The sequence below is a fragment of the Ylistrum balloti genome, unplaced genomic scaffold (assembly GCF_031769215.1).
Source record: "Ylistrum balloti isolate Yb309-2 unplaced genomic scaffold, AGI_CSIRO_Ybal_v1 Utg371500, whole genome shotgun sequence".
NCBI lineage: Eukaryota > Metazoa > Mollusca > Bivalvia > Pectinida > Pectinidae > Ylistrum > Ylistrum balloti.
In genome coordinates, this window is record NW_026782775.1 from 153,478 (window position 1) to 172,026 (window position 18,549).

The 18,549-nt window shown below is 34.1% G+C and overlaps 2 protein-coding genes across 2 annotated transcripts in view; both read left to right on the forward strand.

Annotated features, from left to right (window-relative positions):
* The first annotated feature begins 413 nt into the window (after window positions 1–413).
* On the forward strand, window positions 414–9,387 carry LOC132562751 (chitin deacetylase 1-like). Its single transcript, XM_060227509.1, has 7 exons — window positions 414–641; window positions 3,850–4,027; window positions 4,431–4,529; window positions 5,700–5,849; window positions 6,649–6,763; window positions 8,474–8,600; window positions 9,242–9,387. Exons 1-7 carry the CDS (start codon window positions 429–431, stop codon window positions 9,338–9,340), a joined length of 981 nt encoding a protein of 326 aa, XP_060083492.1. The 5' UTR covers window positions 414–428; the 3' UTR covers window positions 9,341–9,387.
* A 5,622-nt stretch (window positions 9,388–15,009) lies between these two features.
* LOC132562743 (protocadherin Fat 3-like) overlaps window positions 15,010–18,549 on the forward strand; it is a gene marked incomplete at its 3' end in the record, with an annotated part of 38,501 nt that continues 34,961 nt past the window's right edge. Inside the window, exon 1 of the mRNA XM_060227501.1 lies at window positions 15,010–15,070. Coding sequence (XP_060083484.1) covers window positions 15,010–15,070 — 61 coding nt within the window. The remainder of the gene's footprint in view (window positions 15,071–18,549) is intronic.

The following is an 18,549-nucleotide window of genomic DNA, read 5'->3' on the forward strand; positions in this document are numbered from 1 at the left end:
TGTATTGTAAAACCCATAGACAACAACAACGCTAAATGTATAATAATGTATTGTACTTGCTTGTGTTGGATGTCATTGTTATTTGTAGTTGTATTGTAAAGTGAGTTCGTCAGTAAACAATTCTGGAATCTACACGGCGTCGTTCCCTCTCCTTTCAAGGTCACCGGGTGTGGCTGAGATCCGGCTGTTACACCCATATGCACATTGAAGACCAAGTACATGCTGACTATGATAAAATCACTTGTGACAATATTGGGGCCGCTAGCACTGATAACACCCGGGCAACAGTACTTAGGTGTCACAATGTTAGATAAGGTACCTTTTGTACGTCGCTTCCCTCCAGATATACCAGGTATTCACACTAACACTGACCGTGTCTGTGTGAGCTTGACTTGAACTGAAAACACCACAGAGATATTAGAGACAAAATGATGTTCCTAATAACTATAACTGTGTGCGTAGGACTAGGTTTAGCACAGATCGCGGAACCATGTGACAAAGATGCCTGCCAGCTCCCGAATTGCCGGTGTTTCTCCGATCCAGATATTCCGGGAGGACTAACCGCAGCGGAAACTCCGCAAATCGTTACCATTTCAATGGACTACACCCTGAATAGCGAATATGAACCTCTTTATGACCAGGTAAGACACGGTAATGCTATGATTTAGTTGTGTGTAAATAATTATCTACCACACCTGTGTTATTCTCCTCACAGACCATATATAGGATATATACCACTCACGATATATCACCTTCTGGTCACGTGACTGATTGAGAAGTTTAACCTTGACAGAAAGCATGCTGGCGCAAAACAAAATGTCCAATAAGTTTTTCAGGACTTTTTTAGTTTAGTTTAGTTTAGTTTAGTTTATTACCAGTGCAGGATCGTTAAGATCCTCTATACCGGTCTCGGTGATACAATGATAATGTTTATAATTATTGTCATTTGAGACGTCAGATCCAGGTACTACGGAATTTCTGCTTTATAATTATATACCAGTTCTTGATTTGCTTAGTGTTCATCAAATCTAATTTTGAAAGAGTTAACTGTTGGTGCCAATACAATATCCTCCGGAAGATTGTTTTATATTTTGACCACACGCAAAGAAAAAGAATGTTTCCCGATGTCAAGTTTACAGTGCTGCATGTAAAGTTTTTTGGAGTGACCCCTTGTCCGCTGAACTTGAACTTTGTCGATCCACAATTTAAGGAAATCAGCAGCGTTACTATCACAAAAATTGTTCGTAATTTTGAAGACTTCAATCATATCCCCACGAATCCTCCTGAATGCCAATGTTAGTAATTTTAGGCATTTCAGTCTTTCCGAATAAGTCAGTTCCTTAAATCCTGATAATTGTTTTGTTGCTCTCCGTTTCACTGCCTCGATCTTATCTATATGTTTGACTTTAAATGGATGCCATACAGTAATATAATGTTCCAGATGAACCCTTACTATTGTTTTGTACAATAATGGGAAGTTATGTTCATCGAGAAATTGAAACGTTCTCCTTATTAGTGCAAACATAGAGTCTGCTTTTCTGACCTGTGTACTTATGTGTTCATCAAATGATAAAGAATTGTCTACAATTACTCCTATATCTTTTTCTTGGTAGACTTCCTGTAATTCTTCGTTGTTTGAATAATATTTTCTGTCTCCACTTTGCCTGCCAATGCGCAAAAATTTATATTTTTGAGGATGAAATTTCAATAACCATTTTTCACTCCAAGCTGAAAGGCGATCCAGATCATCTTGAAGTATATTCACATCGTATTTTGTATTAATTTGATTTCGATACGGATTTCTATCGTTTTATTGAAGATAACAAACTCGTTGTTTAATTTGCTTTGATTTGTAATGCATTATGATATTCCCATAACAGTGTGTTTCTGAAATCTTCCATTTTGCTTATCATAACGCTGAAACAAATACTCCTACAGATGAGCTTATACATTGTGGTAGAAACAGGTCAGATAAATTCGTGGTTGCTAGATACGGTATATCTTTCATTTGTATTACAATAGATACTCGCCAAAAACAACAAACAAAAATACAAACAGGTAAACAAGATCACAATTTTTGCTCAAATTAAATTAAACAAGGGCAAACTGTGAACAACATAGATCTCTACACGGATATTCCTAAACGGTAATAGGATATTTAGATTTGTTGTTCCGGAAGAGTAAGCGTCTTCTGCTTCCTCAAAGTCATCCGCCATGTAAATCTTGGTCAATCTAAGTAAGTAATGTCATTTACCCTAATGAGAACACGGAAACAACCAGGTATGCTAACGAGCATTAGACACGCCTTGCTATATAAATTGAATTTTCCCATTGTTAAATGGAAACATGAAACATTTACTTGAATGAAAGGATTAAAATATATATAGCTTCCTGTAGTATTAAGATGTATATGAAAATCAGTTCACCTTGCTGATGTCCTATCGATCGGCGAGATTTAAGGAATACATTTTCTGTACCTGTAAACTGTTGTGTCTATCTAAGGAATACATTTCCCGTACCTGTGAACTGTTGTGTCTACTTAAGGAATACATTTCCCGTACCCGTGAACTGTTGTGTCTATCTAAGGAATACATTTTCTATACCTGTGAACTGTTGTGTCCACTTAAGGAATACATGTTCTGTACCTGTGAACTGTTGTGTCTATCTAAGGAATACATTTTCTGTACCTGTGAACTGTTGTTTCTGCTTAAGGAATACATTTTCTATACCTGTGAACTGTTGTGTCTATCTAAGGAATACATGTTCTGTACCTGTGAACTGTTGTGTCTACTTAAGGAATACATTTCCCGTACCTGTGAACTGTTGTGTCTACTTAAGGAATACATTTCCCGTACCTGTGAACTGTTGTGTCTACTTAAGGAATACATGTTCTATACCTGTGAACTGTTGTGTCTATCTATGGAATACAATTTCTATACCTGTAAACTGTTGTGTCTACTTAAGGAATACATTTCCCGTACCTGTGAACTGTTGTGTCTACTTAAGGAATACATTTTCTGTACCTGTGATCTGTTGTGTCTATCTAAGGAATACATTTGCTGTACCTGTGAACTGTTGTGTCTACTTAAGGAATACATTTTCTGTACCTGTGAACTGTTGTGTCTTCTTAAGGAATACATTTTCTGTACCTGTGAACTGTTGTGTCCACTTAAGGAATACATTTTCTGTACCTGTGAACTGTTGTGTCTATCTATGGAATACAATTTCTATACCTGTAAACTGTTGTGTCTAGTTAAGGAAACAGTTTAAAGATGTCATCCGTTCGGTCCAGATACATTGTGATGTACATTAGTACATTTCGTGGTGTCTATAAGAGCTCTATTAATGTCACGAGTGTTGGTATAGGTGATGTCCTGCACGATGCTAGTTTCATGTTTCTGATACTTGAGTTCTGGTGAAGAAAAAATGAGATTTGCATCGCGAATCCTTTCGATACACCTTTGATAACACTCGCATGAAAGATTCAGAAATTAACATACCTTTCAGGCTCTAAACTATGACAGTGATATGCTAAACCGTTGTGAGTTATTCAACAAGAGATCGTGATAAAAATACATATTTACTTTCTCAATTTTGAGGTTCAATGTTTATTCTAAAGCTGGTCCAGAAAAAGTGCTTAGTGCAGATCCTGAGAAAATCGTAAGTATGAACATCTATATATATGCATGTGTGTGTAGGTATTATCGCCCAAATAAGTTGAGATTTTATTTGTAGGAATGCTGTTCAAAGATATACAGTTGATGCACAGTTGATCTTCTGTCTAGGATTTTATTTTTAAATATTATTTTTATTAGAACTATGAAATTCAATTTGAAATTGTTGTTTTAGATCTTTGTTGTCAACAACCCAAACGGATGTAAGATCACAGGAACGTTTTACATCCAGGATCTCAACACTAATTACGCATTAGTGAAATCATATCATGACAAAAAGTTCGAGATAGGCGTGAGCTCCATCGACGGTACTCTTCCGACAACGTCAACAGAATGGATCGAATTAATGAAATGTATATATAGATAAGTAAATAGATACATATATAACTCGGTCAAAATTCAACATGACAAGGCTGGTTATATTTGTATTATTTTTCTCCTTCGCTGATACGTGTAACGAAACGGTTTTGATTATATTCTAAGTGTAAAGATGAAATCTCTCCCCCGCTTTATAGGTTTAACTGATATGTCCATTACGACATTATATATAGAATATTTTAAGCTAAATCGTTTAACATTTGTTGATAAAACAAAACATTTGAAGAGACATATATAACTATCAGAGCAACACATTTACCATACTATCGTTTAGATAAGATCAATTAAAGACTTCAGCCACCTGGTTATTATCATACGTTTGTTGTCACTATTTACCGTCATGCTTAACAGTGTCTGTCTTATTTATTTGTATGAAAGCTGTCAAAGACAAAATCACAACAGCCCCAGTAGACGAAAAGGAAATATATGGATATCGGGCGCCTCAACTGTCACCTGGTGGGGACGATATGTTTATAGGTAAGTCTGGCTGAGAATGAGTCTGAGTTACCTCCCTTTGATTGCTGTTTGATCTCAAAACCTGGATTGAATATAGTTGATCACAAAAAATTAACCATTGATAATTTCAAACATTGGATATTGTTGATTTCATTTATCGAATATTTTGTATTCTAAATACTTACTAAATTGACTACAAAGATTTAACATTATTGGTTTCAACGATTGACCATTGTTGATTTCGGAAATTGCTTTTTTTTATATCGATGATTGGGTTTAGTTGATTTCAAAAATTGAGTATGTTTGATTTTAACGATGGGATGTTGAATATTTCAAAGATTTAATATTGTACATTTCAAAGTATGACTTGGAAAACTTGTTTTTATATACTGATACATGACTAAGCGATCATGATCTTCTACGTGGTTTTAACATGACAACATCTTTGATTGTCCGATTCTAAATATTCCAACATTGCTCAAAAATTAAATCAACTTTAAATCAATGCAGCGATACTAGTTCGTACCCAAATATTGAAACGAGGTACTTTTCATGACGTCATAATAGATTTTCAGGTGAGTATAACAATTTTACACCATCACTTCCTACCCAAACATAGTAACGTTACGTCAGAGTAAGTTCTGCTGAGGTCATTTGCTACAAAGATGGCGGAATATTTACCGTGATAAATGAAGAACAGTTTTAAAGTTTGTTGGGAGGAAAATAGACTTGAAAAGCATCAAAAAGACAACAGATATAGCAAAGAAGACCCTCCTGGTTATCTTCATTGGAGAAAGTCCTAGATAAACGATTAATTGTTATACACAATTATTCATTAAGTTCAACATCATAATGCCTTTTGGTCTTGTTTAGTTTTAGCAGGAACGTATCATAGAATATTTTATCCCGCGTCTATCAAATGGCAGGAAATGGTTGTTTTTGAAAAGCGAAAATATTGGTGAAATTTATCTATTAACTTGAGAAAGTGATATTCTCAACTCCGAAGGACATATAACTTTCTCAGTTTGACCAGTTATCGTATTTGCCTAAAATCAGGTCGGTAATTATATCATAAATGAATATTTTTTGAAGATTTACAGTAAAACAGAAGAGTTGTAAGTCATGTATATGTCTCCTTAGTGATCATCAAAATTTGTTGACATCTCGAGGATTGCGCTGGCGTTGTTGCAGGTCTCGCCGACCAAGCGTTGCTGTACGACTCCAGTTGCGGGACGGCGGAATACGCTTCGCAGACGACACTCAAGTGGCCATTTACGTATGACTATGATTATGGATCATTCACGTGTAACGGTGGTCAGGCCGTCAGCTTGAAATTTCCAGGTGTGGTAAATGTTCTGTATTCTTGTTATCTTTAAGATTGAACAGTTACAAGGTTTCCTATTTACATGTCCAGAAAGTGACGAATGTGTAATGGTTTGTTCACTGTGTTTTTCGGGTGAATATTGATGGATAAAAAAGTAACACTTTCGGTTGAATTTCCACCTATAATCTGCAGGTTATCAGCTTTGTGTTGCATAATCAAATAAGCCTACTGACGACATGATAACAATGCTCATGAGAAAGTAATTAAGGTATATTTTCACATCTGATTAACAGTGAAGTATAATGGATATTTTTCAGAAAAAAGTCCGTGATATATTTGTACATCCAGATATATAAACTTGAGAGAAATTCCGTGATATCATTGTATGAAAAAACGAACAACCACCTGTTGAAAACTAAACCTTTGGACTATTCAGTCGCATAGGGAATGCTTCGGCGAGTGATTTTTACCTGATTACCAAGGAAAAAAAACATTACTTTGTATTTTGTGATAATTTCTACTATTCTGCGTGCTTATTTGTTAGTTTTCTGGCGTTCTTGTCTCGTCAACATTCAGGGTACTTTTTAAGGAGATGCTTCGTTGTAGTAGTTACTTGATGCACTGAAGACCATACGGGAGGTCCATCACAGCAAAATATCTACATTAAAAACCTGTAGATATTAGTGAAACATACATTGTAACCAAATATTTGTTTGTTTCTGTTTTGTTATCATATTTTCCCATTTCTACTTCGTGACTTGACCCTTTCCACTTTGAATCACACTTGCCGAGACACATTCTACCATAAACTTTCAGGTCGGTGGCAGGTGTTAATTCCAGAACTGGATTTCAATGATCAGAAGTGTGCAACACCCCAAAGCTGTACCAATATCATGACGAAAAAAGATGCATTTGATATCCTCTACAACAAGTAGGTCTTCCACTATCCCACCTTGTTATTTTACACCTTTTAATTACGACCAATAGAACACCAATACCTGTCCACAGTAATATGTAATTTGTATTTTGTACATATCAAATAATCTATCTCGGGTCGTCTCCGTTGCAGAAAATATTAATTTTCCGATAGGATTGAACAAAGTACAAATAAAAAGTTGTCTTTATCCCTAACTGAGTCGCTGACATCGGAGTAAGGGTTATTTGTATAACTAATGAAGGACATTCACTTGTCGGACTGACTGGATAACATGTAAGTTAAACAGCTGAATAAAACCTTCGAATCATGGCACATGTACAGAAGAATCGTCTTGCTTTCATGGATGTGAGCATTTTTTTTACATAATCTTACTTGTTTTCGACATACATCATAATTCTTCTGAATTAAGCTAGATATCGCACTATTTTAGGAAAGTATTCAACGGGTTAAGCTTGAAACTGATCTTCAGATACAGGTAAAAACGGGATTAAACATTTAAGAATAATGCTTATTATGTGAGAAAATGAAAAGCTCGCCAATATTTCATTAAGTTGGCGGTGAGCACCTTTTTAAATATATCAACCGTAATGAAAATCGGACAATTTAGCGATGTTTAATGAAGTCTGACAAAGAGTTTTAGGGGTGATTTGAAGTGAACTAGATACCAAATAAAAATAAGAATAGTTAACTGTCAGTTTAGTGTACCCTCAGCGAGACATCCCGAACGATCTGCTGAAAATCACAAGTCTAACGAAGTTGGGTCCTATTCTCGTCTGATTGAGTTCCAACCTTGTTGATAGTTTACATCTAAGTGTATTGATATGCTGGTGCCTGTGGTTTACATTCTTTCTTTATTCCAGTTTAGTAAAGTTAAAAAAAAATGCTTTCTCCTAAATTGTTTTCTTCGTTTACATTATGAACATATTTGGTTACGCTTTTGTATATGATCAGCATATCCGTCGATATATTTAAGCTCATTAAAGTGTCTGTCACGTGACGTACCGATAACTTCTTTCTCTGAATGACATGTTTATCCTTTAAGTACTAGTCAACATACATTATATCAATGATTTTGCATTCGTGTATAATTATTACTTTAACTTGCATTCGAATGTGACATTTTAAAGTTCGTGTTTGATTGGTGAAGGGGAGGTCCTCAATATTTTGTTTTGAAATTACTAAATCACACAACAAAAGCCAATTCATATTGCCATCCTCGATACCAGAAGGGTTTTGATCACTTTCGCGCTCTTAATCCCTGGAACATTTTACGGCAAGATTGAAGGCAAACACGAATTAAGTTGATTATCTTCAGGGGTGAAAAACAGTCAGACCCTGACTGATACGTTCTTTTGAAAATTACAAAGGAGCGACACAAAACATGAGAGCCAGTACAACATGTGTTAAGCGACCTCGGGATAAGTTTGATGTACATGAAAGGATAAAACTTGTTTTCTCGTCTTGTCCAAAATGAGTCACAAACGAAACCTTCAAATTTGTTATGAACTGTTCCAGGAATGCATAGAGCTAATGTCTCCAAATGCACCCATTTTCATAAGTCCGTGCCTTAAGCCACTATAGCTACCTTTTAAGATGTCACCTCCTCGAAAATTCCATGTGTGCTATGTATGCTGTTGTATTTCCCCGCTGAATTCACTGCCGGTGTCCTTTCTCATTCCCTATGTTTATCTATTATGTTTGTAGTTTTGTCAAACACTACGACGGAAATCGTGCCCCTTACACCGTAGTTGTAGACCCCGTTTGGATGAAGACTGACTTCAAACTGGAGGGACTCATACAATTTGTGGAGTACATCCGAGCAGCCTTTGATGTAAGTAAAGAATGTATGATGATGGGCTGAAAAATTGGTTATCATGATTTGGTAATCGTTAAAACAACTCAAAATTAAAAAAAAAATAGATACACAACAAGCTCCACAAATCTATTGTGGACAAAAACATTGCAAGGCTTGCAGCGAAAGCCTGTATTTGCGCAGAAATCGACATAATGTAAATACAACTTTGAAAGATAATCAGTTGAAACATGTTAAATTTGTAATTTTTGGAAGCAGGAAAATTCACAGTACCGAACTAGTCACGTTTTGAAATACTTGTACAAATAGAATTACTTACTTTGTACATTGTCAGTTTAATTCGATGACATGGCTAACGTTTCTATATCCAAGGTTATTTCGATCTTAATTGGTATTGAAAAGGGGCAGAAGTAGTTGTGTTCGAATTAATAAAAAATATGAAAAATTTGTACAGAGTTTATGAAAATATGAATTTTCCGTTTCAAGGTTATGAAAACATTAATGTTTCGAATCGAAATTAATTGCGGAATGTATTATCGTGTAGGGTTTAATATCATGCCGAATGCTGAATTGTTGAAATAGAGAAAATGTCAACCCATTTAAGTCATGTCTATATCTTTCACATGACCACGATTAATTCAATTTGTTTGTTATTTTAGGATGTGTGGGTTGTTACCCAGATACAGGCTCTCCAATGGGTACAGAACCCCACTCCCATCGCCAACCTTACAGATTTCGAACCATGGAAGTGCACCTAAATCTCGCTGTAATCGCGGGCAGACGAGATTTTGGATGATTAAACATATCAGCATTTTTAATAAGAAAAGAAACATGATCTGTTAATATTTTTTATCTGAATAAAAGGAAAAAAATACCATTTTGTTGTTCTTGATTGTTTTTAACTCAATACTGAAATTGTCAATTAATTAATCTTATATGTATTAATCTTATATGTATGCTGTGTAAAGAAAGCTTAGATAGTAAGTCTCAGTACAGACAGGCCATCCAGCTAGTAAGTGTTAACCGTGGTTACAATAAAGCCGGGTTAGGGTAACCGTGGTTACAATACAGACGAGTTACGGTAACTGTGGTTACATTCAGACGGGTTAGGGTAACCGTGGTTACAATACGTACAGGTTGGGGTAACCATGGTTACAATACGTACATGTTTTGGTAACCATGGTTACAATACAAACAGGTTATGTTAACCGTGGTTACAATAAAGCCGGGTAAAGGTAACCGTGGTTACAATACGGACGAGTAAGGGTAACCGTGGTTACAATGCAGACGGGTTAGGGTAACCGTGGTAACAATAAAGCCGGGTAAGGGTAGCCGTGATTACAATACAGACGAGTGAGGGTAACCGTGGTTACAATACAGAAGGGTTAGGGTAACTGCGGTTACAATACGTACAGGTTTGGGTAACCGTGGTAACAATACAAACGAGTTAGAGTAACCGTGATTACAGTACGTGCAGGTTAGGCTAACCATGGTTACAATACAGACAGGTTACGGTAACCGTGGTTACAATACATATAGGTTACGATAACCGTGGTTACAATCAGACGGGTTAGCGTAACCGTAGTTACAATACGTACAGGTTTCGGTAACCGTGGTTACAGTAAAGCCGGGTTAGGGTAACCGTGGTTACAATACAGACGAGTTACGGTAACCGTGGTTACATTCAGACGGGTAAGGGTAACCGTGATTACAATACGTACAGGTTGGGGTAACCGTAGTTACAATACGTACAGGTTATGGTAACCATGGTTACAATACGTACAGGTTTGGGTTACCATGGTTACAATATGTACAGGTTTGGTAACCGTGGTTACAATACAGACAGGTTAGGGTAACCGTGGTTACAATGCAGATGAGTAAGGGTTACCGTGGTTTTAATACAGGTTAGGGTTATAAGTTTTTAGTCATTTCTTTGTTTGTTTAGTTAGTTAGTTATTTACTTGCTTGCAAGCTTGTTCTTCGTCGAAATCCAACGTTATCAAATCAAAATGTTGTCAACTTCGGAATTTGTTGTGGCAGTGAAAAGGTTACATGGAAGCTGTTACGTCATATATGCTTGCATTACTGGTGTTCATTGGAACAAATTCTTAAATTCATGACGTCAATGTGTTTACGACGCGACAATCTTGATGAAGGAGTTGATCAATCGGGAACCCTCGGAACTTTCCTCAAGCGAGAAAATAAGAAGTGTTCCCAATTGCGGGTTGATGAAAGTCGCATAATCATATCTTAAATGTTATTTTCGTCAAAAGGTAAGAAATACATATTTACATTGTAATTTACTTTCACACAAATGCGTTTATGATTTATATGTTAAATGTAGGTCAACGCCAACACATTAAGTATTGTCATTTCCTATCCGAGTGTCCAGCGACTCGTCTCTGTCGATGCAGTATTTAGTTTTGTTTATGATGCTTAATATCCCGACATTAATTATATGTATCTTTACAGCTGTTTTACTGTTGTATAGTTACTTTTATAGTATATTTCTAGTATCCATACAGCATTCCATGTCTTTTTGAAACGAATTTCGGAAGATTTCTGTGATTGAATACATTTTCTGACTTGTTACTACGGACGTTGTCATGGACGCGTGTACCAGGAACATAAAAGAGTTCCGTTAATGTTAATGTGTTACTAGGGAGATATATATATGTATGTTATATTTTATCAGTTGTGTTACTAGGGAGATATATATGTATGTTATACTTTGTCAGTTGTGTTACTAGGGAGATATATATATGTATGTTATACTTTATCAGTTGTGTTACTAGGGATATATATATATATGTATGTTATACTTTATCAGTTGTGTTACTAGGGAGATATATATATGTATGTTATACTTTGTCAGTTGTGTTACTAGGGAGATATATATATGTATGTTATACTTTATCAGTTGTGTTACTAGGGAGATATATATATGTATGTTATACTTTATCAGTTGTGTTACTAGGGAGATATATATATGTATGTTATACTTTGTCAGTTGTGTTACTAGGGAGATATATATATGTATGTTATACTTTATCAGTTGTGTTACTAGGGATATATATATATGTATGTTATTTTTTGTCAGTTGTGTTACCGGTATATATATTATATGTGTTACAGTATGGCATAGATAAAATAAGAATATAAATTGGATACTGACAATAACGAAGAGATGTTGAATGGAAAAAAAATTCAAGTATTACAAAATATCTTCAATACTAGTATACCAGAGAGAAAGGCTATTATGACGTATGTGTAGAGAGATATGTGTATATAATTTTCTCGATGTGTTGTTTTGTAAGATATGTGTCCTCCTTACATTCACCTGCACATAACCAATAGACTTACACGATATAAGAAATAAAAACAATCCTTACATAACTTTAAAATCATTATTGTTGTATCGACATTTAAGTGCAAAATCATTTTGATGTCTTATAAGAATCGATAGTTCCACTGATACAATACACTATCCTGATAAGTATATAGACCGGATGTCTCACTTTTATTTCTGTGATTTGTTTTTTCTGCTTTTGTTAAGTTGATGCCGAGTTTTATAAACCAGCTCCATGGATCCTGGTTGATTAACAAATGTAAACAATATTCAAAACTGAAACGTAATTGTGTGGACAGAGTACAATATCGAACTTCACGAGTGATATCACATACTGTTAAGTGCAAAAAGGTCACAGACTGTCTTCTAGGTCATTTACTTACAATACACTCGTTGCACCTATAGGATAACTGATAACAGATTTAGGTTAATGTAATAGCTCAAATCAGACAGTATCAAAGCAATTAGATGACTGGTAGAGGTAGGTAATAATTATAAAGTTTACATTTCTTTCCGTAATTTTGGCATCTATTGTTAAATACTATATCAAAAAGATCAAAGTAAATAAAACATACATGTATGATTTTATTTGATAGAAAATTCGATCTGTTTGATAAAAAAGCATCAACATAGCTATAGAAATGCCTTTTAGATGAGTGTAACTGACTTCTCAAATACAAAAACACACAGAGAAAAATATTGTTGACATTTTACGGTCGTGTTAAATGTAACATTAATGTATCGTTTGAAGAGGTTTTTATGAGTATATACACGCCACATATACAAGCGTTCAATTCTTTCTCAACAACAATTGACTAACACTGATATCACAGTATGTATTTCAAGGTTTTATATACATTCATATTGATAGACCGTTTAAATTGCCATACAACTTCGTAAATAGAGTTTATCTCAACAAAAGTCACGATAATTTGTTTTAAGTTTGAGGAGTAAGAATGTTTGATTATCTATATACAGCACAGGTGGCTTTTATCTGATTTTGTTTGAAATACTTTTTTTTACTAATAAACTGTAAGATAGATTTATTATTTTATTTCTAAACCAGGTACATGTGTACTAATCAATGACGATATCACACATGAGACATCTTTATCAATTTTTATAAGACATCAAACACTGGGTTTATGTCAGAATGTCCGTCCTACAATTATCTCTGTTTACACAGTGACTCCGCCAAAAAGGGCGATAGAGTAGGGAAGGGACAAAATTACCAGTGCAATTATTGCACTAAAAACGACAGAAAAATAGCTTGTTTGATGTCCCTTTGATTAGATGAAATATTCATAAAATCGACCCCCAAGAGATCTGGAAGTTGTAGATAATTATCAGGTGAGAGATTACACGTCAGTGAACCGCGTCTTTCAATAAGAAAGTAGAATTTGATCTAGTAGAATCATATTATGAATTAAACTGCATCTAACACATGTTTCGACCTTCTAGATTTCGTGATTGATGCCGAGTGCCTAAATCATGAAACCTTTTAGGTGACGGAGAAAAATCAAATTGTCCAAACAAAATATCAAGGCCAGACTTGACAGTGCACCAATCCCAAAATCACATCAATTTCATAGATTTCAATGATATTACATGACTTCGAACGCACTTCAAATACACAGGTATATTCTGAAAACGGCACCCATTCGAATCAATTAACACACAGCTTACAGGTCACCTGTCAATGTTCCAACTGGTTCACACAGGAGACAATTACAGACACACTGTATTACTTACCAGATGACCAACTTCACAACTAATGCATCTTTTCACAGCCGAGTGGTGAATCACGTGAAAAATCATTCTTGCATGTACTACTCCGCCATTTAAAGACAATGTTTTAACAAAAAGTGAAAAAAACTTAAGCGATTAGATATAGTTAAACAAACGTGTTTTCTGGGTGTTGTTATAGTCTATGTAACCGACCATCTGGTAAATCCAATTAAATTCGTCAACCACATATAAAGCAATAAAAAATATTGTATATGTATCACCGATATTAATTTGGACAATATTCATCATTATTTATCTGGTTGTATTTAGCGAAATACTCTAACCTATACGATGTCCAACAAAAGTTCATTCGTTAATGGGACAGCCGAAACAGGGAACGGCTAACATTGTGACGTCAAATTACAGCGAGGCCACCTGTAACTCTTTTTAGCGCACACAGATGCTGTGTGTCATCAGGAACGACGGCAGGTACAAGTAGATAAAATCACATCAATGACATGGCTGATAATTTAGTTTGTATGTAAAAGTGTTGGTTATAACATATAAATGATACATTCACGGAAAGTGATTGAGTGGCGCAGTGCTAACGCATCCGCCTTATACTTTAAGCGACCGGGGTTCGATTCCTGGAACAGACGTGAAAATGGGTATGGTGTCATCTGCTCATCCAGGCGATACCCTTCGTGCGTTTTCTCCCGGGACCTCACAAGTAGTTAATGTAAGTTGGAAAAACTTGTGTCAAAATTGTTGTGGTAGTTGGGTTTTTAGAAAGAATATAGAATAACTAGTGGAATATTTCGATAAAAATGCTATCACCTTAAAGATAAATAAATCAATGAAAATAAAATAAACACGTATACATTTATAATCATTGTCATTATTATCTATCAAACGAATTTTATCGCAAGAAAAGGACAGACTTGGGCTCCATATATTAAAACCGCATTTATCAATGCAGATTCCGTTTACGCCAGGAACTCTAAAGCTTTTGAATTGTACTGGACAATTTTCGTACTTTTGACAATAACATATGGAACCATCAGTCAATTTAGTGTTAATAACTGATCACCCATTGAATAAAATACCACGCCGTCTCAAATAACACTATATATGACAACCGATAAATGAGAGCTGAGTGTCGAGTTCGCCCTGTTCGATTTTTATTATATCGGTTATGCGTCACACCTTACTTTGAATACTTGCTTGATTTTCTGTAAAGAAAAGTTCACACGGACTAAAGAATTGAACTGTATATTTGTTTAAAGGTCTAAAATAGTCCACGCTTGTGTTAGAGATATCGCTCCGGGCGATCGTTCAAGGCACAACACCATGAGGGAGCGTAGTATCCTATTTATTCTTGTGTTTGGGGAAATCATTATAGAGACTTTCGGTAAGTAAATATTTACATGTTTATAAAGATAGCCATCCTGCAAAATACATATAGCTTCTTTTTAGTTTACAGTAAAAAAGAGGAAAAAAATGAACTCGTTTCGTATGGTTGGAGCATTTTTAACGGTTTGCCGTGTACCTTCATGAGTATCACAAGTGAAAATGGCAATTTGTTTCATTTTTGCCTGTGAAATATATTAATTTAACATGGAAAAACTGATAATTCAAAAGATGCTGGTGGATGAAAGATTTGTGGTCGTCAGAGTGGTCTCATAGAAAAATATTCTACTTTCTTTGAGGGATATGAATATGGACGTGTTTGATGCTCGTTAATTTTCCTGTCGGTTCCCTTGTTGTAAACATTGCATTAATTTGAGAACGTGACATTACTTAATTGGATTGAGAAGGTTTACATGGCGGATTCTGTTGGTGAAGCAGAATACGCTCTCTCTTCCGGAACACATGGTCTTATTCACTGTATTCTTTTGCAGAAGTCTCCATGCAAATCTTTCTAGTAGTCATATTTTGCACTAGTTTTATTGAATAAGAGTTTGGATTATAATATGTTGACAAGTTGGTATTTTCTTGTTTTTTTTTTTAGATCATAAATGTTGGCATGATACACAATTTATGTCCTCACTAGTGATGATATACCTATCGTAGTTTTGACCAATCAGAGCAGTGCTTTATAACCACTGCATTGAAATTCTCCGATTTTTCTGATTGAACGCAAATGAAACGAAGGACGAAATAGTTGGCTTTCAGATAAAATAATTCAAATGTACATTTCTGTTTTTCTAAAATTTGGCAAAGAGATATAGCTGTATGAGCAATTCTCAGCAGATATAATACAATGGTAGAACATCACATAAGCAGTCAATTCAAAATGTTGGCAAGCGCAACGTCGAACTATTTGACATCAAAGAATGCGATTAAATGTTTGAACACCTGCTTTACATTCTGTTTGGATCGGCTGATGTAGTTTCTTTATTTTCCAGTTTGTATTGCAAATATTTCACTCGTATGACAGAATATATCTATATTTTCATTAGTGGATCCGACTTCGCGAAACATAGAGATATTTAATCGTATTGATGAAATATATATGGTATTAAGGGTAACAATTACATATCCTTTAAATATATTTAATGTTAAACGGGAAACTAAAACATATCCTCTAAATGTATTTAATTTTAAACGGGAAACTTTTACATATCCTCTAAATATATTTAATGTTAAACGGTAAACTAAAATATATCCTCTAAAAATATTTAATGTTAAACCGGAAACTATTACATATCCTCTAAATATATTTAATGTTAAACGAGAAACTATTACATATCCTCTAAATATATCTAATGTTAACCGAGAAACTTTTACATATCCTCTAAATATATTTAATGTTAAACGGGAAACTAAAACATATCCTCTAAATGTATTTAATGTTAAACGGGAAACTAAAACATATCCTCTAAAAATATTTATTGTCCAACCGGAAACTATTACATATCCTCTAAATATATTTAATGTTAAACGAGAAACTATTATATATCCTCTAAACATATTTAATGTTAAACGGGAAACTATCACATATCCTCTAAATATATTTAATGTTTAACCGGAAACTATTACATATCCTCTAAATATATGTAATGTTAAACCGGAAACTATTACATATCCTTTAAATATATTCAATTTTGAACGAGAAACTTTTACATATCCTCTAAATATATTTAATGTTAAACCGGAAACTAAAACATATCCTCTAAATATATCTAATGTTAAACGGGAAACTATTACATATCCTCTAAATATATCTAATGTTAAACGGGAAACTATCACATATCCTCTAAATATATTTAATGTTAAACGGGAAACTATTACATATCCTCTAAATATATCTAATGTTAAACCGAGAAACTATTACATATCCTCTAAAAATATTTAATGTTAAACCGAGAAACTATTACATATCCTCTAAATATATTTAATGTTAAACGGGAAACTATTACATATCCTCCAAATATATTTAATGTTAAACGGGAAAGTATTACATATCCTCTAAATATATTTAATGTTAAACCGGAAACTATTACATATCCTCTAAAATATTTAATGTTAAACGAGAAACTTTTACATATCCTCTAAATATATTTAATGTTAAACGGGAAACTATTACATATCCTCCAAATATATTTAATGTTAAACGGGAAAGTATTACATATCCTCTAAATATATTTAATGTTAAACCGGAAACTATTACATATCCTCTAAAAATATTTAATGTTAAACGGGAAACTATTACATATCCTTTAAATATATTTAATGTTAAACGGGAAACTATTACATATCCTCTAAATATATCTAATGTTAAACCGGAAACTATTACATATCCTCTAAATATATTTAATGTTAACCGAGAAACTATTACATATCCTCTAAATATATTTAATGTTAAACCGGAAACTATTACATATCCTCTAAATATATTTAATGTTAAACCGAGAAACTATTACATATCCTCCAAATATATTTAATGTTAAACCGGAAACTATTACATATCCTCCAAATATATTTAATGTTAAATGGGAAAGTATTACATATCCTCTAAATATATTTAATGTTAAACCGAGAAACTATTACATATCCTCTAAATATATTTAATGTTAAACCGAGAAACTTTTACATATCCTCTAAAAATATTTAATGTTAAACGGGAAACTATTACATATCCTCTAAATATATGTAATGGTAAACCGGAAACTATTACATATCCTCTAAATATATTTAATGTTAAACCGGAAACTATTACATATCCTCTAAATATATTTAATGTTAACCGAGAAGCTATTACATATCCTCTATCTCTTCGGAGAAAATCCGTAATGGCAAGCAAAATAAAAGAGAAAAAAATACAATTTGGATGACTTTCTTTGTTACTTGACGAAGAAGACGTATATTAAATCGAGTGAGATGGCTACGTTTTGCTCTATGATAATTCCTCAGCCAGGTATGTATATGATTTCACAATTCGCATCTTCAAAGTAAGTATCTTCAGGGAAAGTGATTTAACGTGGCTGCTTTGTACGTAGGTAATGTTTGCAAAATAGGACAGTTTCAAAATCGTCAAATTTGCATGTTTTCTGTATGTAAATGCATGACTGTATGAATGGTCAGTTTGATGTCCAGTTGGTGATACAATCTACAAAGATGTAAGTAAGGATGTGTCTGAAGTATTTAAAGTATTCAAGGGTGTAACGTAATGTATCTAAACACTAACAAAATAAGGTTTAGATATATTGTCAAAATTGAGACCTTCCAAATTTCTGAAACGATAAAATCGCAAAAAAAAAAATATAAACAATAAAAAAATGCAAGAGTTTTGTGGATTTTCGCACATATTGCACAGCGCGAAAATATACCGAAATTTCGCCATCTCTGCTTCAGACATAGAAACCTAATCTAGCACACAGACACAGT